This window comes from Hesperophylax consimilis, chromosome 4 (assembly GCF_061612785.1).
Source record: "Hesperophylax consimilis isolate HC1 chromosome 4, BYU_Hcon_1.0, whole genome shotgun sequence".
Taxonomy (NCBI): domain Eukaryota; kingdom Metazoa; phylum Arthropoda; class Insecta; order Trichoptera; family Limnephilidae; genus Hesperophylax; species Hesperophylax consimilis.
In genome coordinates this window covers 32,142,462-32,149,466 of record NC_142839.1, presented here as the reverse complement: position 1 = coordinate 32,149,466, position 7,005 = coordinate 32,142,462, and the positions used below count along the sequence as shown (strand labels likewise).

Sequence of the window (7,005 nt, the reverse complement as noted above, 5' to 3'; positions counted from 1 at the left end):
GTTCTAACAAAGTAATATTGTTTAATTTAAATAAAATGTTAGCAGCTCATCACTAATTTTTCCATTTCCATGGGTTCTAATGTGAATGTGGACCAGGGTTGCCAATGCAATGTTCTAAAATACCTACAAGAGATGATCAAATTCCTTTACCTTTTCCAAAATTCTATTGAAATTAGTCTAGCATTTTATTTTATTTTAGTCATTTTCTCTTTTGTTCACTTTTTAAAAACAGACTTTTTTGTAAATTTGCAGCGAAAGAAAACGAAACGTAGTAAATTCTCAATTATTGTTTGGGGAATTCTCCACGAATTGAAAACCCCGATGGAAATTGTAGACCTTGGATATATTAATCATATAGATTGGTTGGGATGAATCAGAAGATTCAGTTGTACCAACCAAATAGTGTTTTTTTAATGTGATGTGATGTTTTATTAGTTTTTAAATGATGATTTATAAATTAATAAAAATTATATAAAGTTGATTGTCTTCTGAAGGTCACTGTCCAAATCCCCTTTTCCTACCCCCAAAGCAGTATTTTGATGCCACTCGACGAATTTTTGAACATTTGACATACAAAATAAGACAAAAATTACTGCCTACATCAGAATTCGAAAAATTCTGTATAAACCCGCGCAACGCCGGGGAGTCAGCTAGTAATAATACATACTAAAAAATTTTAAAGCCAAAATATTTTTCACTGTTAGTTCAATGAAGTTCCTTATTGCTACAGTTTGAAAATATACTATACACATAATGTACACAACTGTACACATTTTAACAAAAAGATAAATCAAAACAATTATAAAGAAAATAATGTAATTTATTTATTTGAATTCAAGGTCAGCTACAAGTGCAATATGGTCTGATGGAAATACTATGCTGGGTAAAGCTGTGTGTTGGGTCAATTCTTCTACACTTGGCAATGGAACGATCTGTAGGAAAAAAAAAACAACATTACAAATAACAAAATTGCAATAAGGAGATATTTTCTTAAAATAATAAAAGAAGACAAGAATAATAGAAAAAACGCTATTAATGTAATAAATATATGCTTAATTTCTAGTGTAAGCATTTCAAACAATTATTTTTTAAAGAAAAAAAAATGGAGATTTTATTATTTTACCTGCGTAACTTTCAAATTTTCTCTGTCATAAAATATGTAATCCAAACAGTCAGCGAATTCTACAGTGTAGTTGGTGAACTCAGGAGTTCCACAAGCACTGGATAATGGCAGGGATTGAGTTAAAGACAAATCGGTAACCGCTTCAGTCTCATCTGAAAAAAAAATTGGTACATAATATTAGACTTTTTATTTTTCTAGCATATAATAAAAAAAACAGTGAAAGAGATTTAAAAAGGTAAGAAAGGAGGATATATTAGAAGCCAAACAAATATGCATTTATTAGTTTAGAAGAGAAAGAAGTGACCCATCACATCGCCAACCCTTTCGATGGCGCAAAGGGAGGATTGAGGGGAAACAGTCACACCGTTTGGTTAGAAACTAAATAAAAATTACTAGTAATAATGATACTTACTACTTTTCCAGTCTTCCAGGTCGCTGGGAGCCACTCCCGTGGTGTAAAGTTGGTAGATTCCACAAGAAGGGACACTATTAAAATCTCCACACAGTACGAGTGATATCCGCTTTCCAGGCATCTACAAAAAAAAAACTTTTTTAAATTTTGTATCCATTGATTTGACAATGAATTATTGTGGGACTTCCGTGGTTACGGTTTTTTGCTGGACCAGTCTTTTCTCTCACAGTTCCATTATTATATTTGTCTTTTCCCCTGTTGTCTGGGGAGAGCCACTTGATGCATTCTCTCTGGAATCACTGAGATAATTCCTTACTGCAGTCTGTTTGCTGGAACCCTGAGCACATACGCAAACCATTTATATAAAGAGTAGTGCCTCAAATAATAGAGCTTCTAACTCAATCTCTATGTGTTACTCCTGCTACACCTCAAAAGAATTTCACTGTAAATATACAGAAGATAGGGACAAGCTACGTACATTTTATTTTAAAAACACTTTGAATCAGTTAGATAATTATGAGTAGTGTATTTCAGTTTCCAGAAATGGAAAATAATGCATTTTAGTAGCCATTTAGTTAAAAAAAGATAATTTAACAACTGTTTTTTAGGCTAATATATTTTATTTATTTCTTAAAACCAAACTAAAAACTATTCTAAGATAATACATTGGGTTAAATAGGAGAAAAAAAACATTACCTTAAAACTTTTTCATCAACAACAATGGACAATCAATTATAATTTTTACGAAATAACTATTGTAATGCATTATTTTCCGTTTCCGGAAACTAAAATAATTACTTCTCATTATTATCTAACCACAACAAACTGTTTTTTTAGTAAAAAAGGGCGTATTAAGCGTGTCCCTATTTTCTGCATATATATTTGCCAATTTCATTCCAGCATGACCAAGACTAAACATGAATGGCTAGGTCCTCCCAATCTTTCTCCTTTCCGTTCAATTTCCGTAGTTCAACAGAAACTGGGCAGTTCAGATCCTGGAGAAAAACTAAAAATTACCTTTTTTTTAGTTTCCTCCACAATATTTTGGAGCCATAGAATAGTAATACCCCCTTGCGTCAATCTCACATGATCAGCATCTGGGTGGAAGTAAAGATGAGTGTTTCCAACGACAATGATCTCGTCTTCATTGTCCAATGATTGTAATATAACGGCTTGAGCTGCAGTCGCCCTGCCACAAAGTCTTGTCACAAATGATTCATTTTTTGAAATCGCAGACCAGATTGAAGAGAATATGGGAGATGTCTTAACATCCTCTCCAAGAACACAAGACGAATTCTCTAGAAGCCTAAAAAACGAAAGAAAAAATTACAATTATCTTGCAATTTAATATTTGGTGTGAACTAGGTTTAGGTCTATGCAAAGTAAAATTAATAAATTATTTTTTCAATTTATTATCAGGTAAGAGAGGGTCATAAAAAAAAAAGTTTATCAACTTACTTAAAACGATCGGATCTGAAGAAGCAAGCCAAGCCTTCAGCTACCAGGGCTCCTTTCTTGGTGAAGACACCTTCGTAAGCATTTTGACTTAGTAAACGAGTCAATTCCAAGTCAAATACTTTGCAGTCAACTTCTTGCATGCAGTAAATGTCACTGTTGTAGCCTGTAAATCCACAAAAGTTACATTACCATTATTTGCTTCATGCGATCACTGAGCCCCTTCCGATGAGAATTTCACCCAAAATATTGGAGAAAGAGTGATGAATTATTATTGTATATTGGGGAAAGAGGTTAAGAGCGATGGGGAGAACAAAGGGAAATGGAAGACTCCCGGGACCTAGCTATGCAGATCGGGTTATTTAATACATCAAAATATTTCAATCAATTTTGAATTGTGGGCTTACGCACAAAGTACACAATACATGGTATCCAATACCCACTGAAGTGTTCTAGTCAGAGTTTCCATTTGTGGAGATGGGCACAAAATACGCAATATGTACATAGTATCCCTTGAGGTGATTTTTCACAAAAACGGGGCTCTACAAATTATCCAATTATTATTATTATTATTATCCAATACCACCCACTGAAATGTTTTAGTCAGAGTTCCCATTTGTGGAGGTTGCGCACAAAGTATGCAATACATAGTAATCAATACAACCCACTGAAGTGTTTTAGTCAGAGTTCAGAGTCAGGTTATGCACAAAGTACGCATTATATTGTATCCAGAGATGTGCTTTATTTCAAATAAATCCATTTCAAATGCAAATGCAAAATGGGTATTTTCCATTTTGCATTTTAAATGCTTTTCTCAATGCATTTTCCATTTTAAATGGTTTTTTGCAACATTCTTCCTACTGTCTCCACTCATCTTTTTTTCATAAGCCCCAAATATCAGTCGGTCCTCAACCTCGCTATGAGAGATAATTTACATTTGTCAAGTTGCTCCCTGGTAGAAGCCCTGGCAATTGAGTGATACCATTACAAAAAATACTGATTAAAATAGGTACTGAACATGGGGCCATGACGCTGTAATATTAAATGTTAGATAGCAGTTTCTATGTTTTTAAGTTGGCAACATTAGTCCCTCGCAATTTTTTTGTGGTTTCATAATCTGTAGTTGTGGTGTTTTTGGATTAACCATCATATTGTAATATGTTTGTTTTACATTGATGTCCATTATTAAATGAAAAAATTGTTTAAAAATTCTATAATTATTTTAATTGTTTGACCTGAGAAACCATTTTGCATTTTCAATGCATTTTGAAAATAGGTATTTTGCATTTTGCATTTGAAATGCTTTTCTAAAAACCATTTTGCATTTTGAATTTTCAAATGGAAAAGTTTTGACCCATTTCCATTTTGCATTTCAAATGGTTTTGGGTACCCATTTTGCACATCTCTGATTGTATCCAATACCCACTGAAGTGTTCTAGTCAGAGTTGTCATTTGTGGAGGTTGCACACAAAGTATGCAATACATAGTATCCAATACTACCGACTGAAGTGTTTTAGTCAGAGTTCCCATTTGTGGAGGTTACGCACAAAATACGTAATACATGGTATCCAATACCCACTGAAGTTTTCTAGTTAGAGTTCCCATTTGAAACACTTCATAAGGGATCAGAAAACTGAGCCGTAGCTTAGCACTGGTCTGATGGATGTTTTATAGAGATTGGTATGGTTTTTCTTGAGATGAGTCTTGATTTGAAAAGTTTTGTAGACTGTAGTAGAAGTTATCATTAAAATTATTGAACTAGTGAACATGGTCATTCTACAGGGTTACTTACCTAAGATCTCTTTGAATATCAGTTGCTTTCTGTAGTCAAATTGAAGTGCGTACGGCGGACAATATGGATGGAGTACTGTCCGAGTAAAATCAGAGTCACAGTACAGATCGGCTAATATATTATACGATACAACCCTGAAGCTGAAAATAAAAATATAAACAAGTACTAACTATAACAGTATGTATTTTTATAAGATCATTGTTTTAAAATTGGATGCTGAAGCAGCAAACTAGTAATATGTATCACAAACCTCTTTCCTGATAATTTGTTTTGAGTAAAACCTTGACGATTTTCAAAGGGACAGAACCCCGGCCCGGCTTCAATACAAGTCTTTGATATAGTCTCCACCTCAGGTCCAAACTGTGATCCATCACCTAATAAGACATAACATTTAATTATATTTTCCAAAAATAAGTCAATATCAATGTAGGGCATTTTTATAATTTTTTTTTTTTATATTAACTCCACACAGGAGGCCCTGAAGAAAATAATTTCCCTCAGGGCCTATGTCATCTTTGGGGATGCTGTGTGGAGGGTCTTTTTGTGGAGAGGAAGGAGTGAACATGGGTCTTGAAGAGTCCCATGTTGTAGGAGAGAGGAAACACAGAGGCCGGCAGTTCGTTCTACAGCCGAGCTGTTGAACTTAAGAACGAATCGTAGAAGCGACCCATTCTCATGTGACAAATGTCAACTGTGTACAAATGTTAGGCGCGCGTTTGGCGTGTATCTCGACTACGCACCGGTGCCGAAGGGATCAATGACGCTAGTTCCTCAGAGCTCCTTCCATTATAATACCGATAGAACAAGGACAGCATACCTACCTGACGCCTGTGCTCTAAAGATTGCAGTCCGTTTGTTAAGATTGGGGAATCTATCAAACGGACCGCCCGTTTTTGCACAGAGTCAAGGGTTTTTTTCAGGTATTTAGGGGCTCCGGACCAGAGATGGCTGCCAAATTCGACAGTAGGGCGCACTTGCGATTTGTACAGGGTCAGCAGTTGTGTATTATTAAAGTATCTGCGGGCCCTGTACAGTACGCCCAGCTTCTGAGAGGCCAACTTTACTCTGGCTTCGATGGAGCCCCCGTACCTGAGCTGGTCACTTATAGTTATACCAAGCATATCAATGGAAGGCCTGTTCGGAAGATTGATTAGAATAGGGCTTAGAATTGGGCATAGAATAAAGAAGAAAACTAGAAGTGCCTTCCATACAAATTTGAATGGAAATATTTCATTTAGCGAGCACTCTGTCACATTTACTCTCGGCTGACATCGTAGTTCTCAACACAGTTTTGTATTGGAAACGGCAGTATGTATTTTGATAATTTGGATCACGAAACACAATCACATGGCATTTCTTGTGTTCTTCTTTATTTTATGACAAGGGTATGTAAATTAAAGCATTTCTGTACCTGGCATACAAACTAGCTTCAATCTTTTCCCAATATCATCAATCGTGGTGAAATGCGTGAAGCCTTCGCCAACTTTTTCCCATTTTACTGAGTTAGGATCTTGCTTTTCCCCCACTTTGGCAGAATACCATTGAAATTTGCTAAGCTCAGTATTCAGGAAAAACCCTTCAATCTTATTGGGGTACACGGGAAACCCTGCTAAAATACTGATCGGTAATGATAAGACGGTCACTGTGGGAGCATTGATTATTATTTTGAATTTGCTATCTAAAATACACAACTGTACTTCATTCTCCTTAAAGGCATTCACGCAATTAACTTCTTTAGAAACTTCCTCCCCATTTAGAATAAGTTTAACTTCAACAGGTGCGGTTTCGACAGGGAGTGTGCTATCACTTATCTTTTTGTTTTTCTTTATTTTTTTTTTGGTCAAAATTTTCTCCACATTGGTTGTTATTCGTCCTAATAATGTGCCAACATTTTCTGAACTCTGTCGGGTAAAATTGAACTGCCGATTAACATTTAAAGCTGGATCGACGTAAATAAATGTGAGATCATAATTGTCTTCACCATTGACATGTCTAAAGTAAGCTTTATTCATATTGTGTGATTTTCCTATCTTTAAGTCTATATTATGACGATGTCTATAATAACTTTTTAAAATATTGGAAAAACGAAATTGTCGGAAAACTAACATATCTCGTGCTGGCAGCACGAATAGTTTCCAAAAATATACGTCAAGTATAAAATGAGGTTAGAAAATACATTCGATTTAAAAATTGCGAACACCGTGGCAATGACACTTCTGTGAC

At 35.1% G+C, this 7,005-nt stretch overlaps 1 protein-coding gene across 1 annotated transcript; it reads right to left on the bottom strand.

Annotated features, from left to right (window-relative positions):
- Positions 1-815: 815 nt before the first annotated feature.
- Positions 816-6,997, bottom strand: LOC149424550 (2',5'-phosphodiesterase 12). Its single transcript, XM_089631404.1, has 8 exons — positions 6,194-6,997; positions 5,033-5,156; positions 4,783-4,922; positions 2,994-3,156; positions 2,553-2,841; positions 1,536-1,656; positions 1,124-1,275; positions 816-932 (listed from the first exon to the last, which is right to left on the bottom strand). Exons 1-8 carry the CDS (start codon positions 6,888-6,890, stop codon positions 825-827), a joined length of 1,794 nt encoding a protein of 597 aa, XP_089487530.1. The 5' UTR covers positions 6,891-6,997; the 3' UTR covers positions 816-824.
- Between the last annotated feature and the right edge of the window lie 8 nt (positions 6,998-7,005).

Excerpts from the sequence above, each read along its gene's own strand:
- LOC149424550 (XM_089631404.1), bottom strand. The coding sequence starts at position 6,890 with ATGTTAGTTTTCCGACAATTTCGTTTTTCCAATATTTTAAAAAGTTAT. Across the intron at positions 5,157-6,193 it reads GAAGCTAGTTTGTATGCCAG|GTGATGGATCACAGTTTGGA; the intron begins GTACAGAAATGC and ends ATGTCTTATTAG. Across the intron at positions 933-1,123 it reads AAAATTTGAAAGTTACGCAG|ATCGTTCCATTGCCAAGTGT; the intron begins GTAAAATAATAA and ends TTTTTCCTACAG.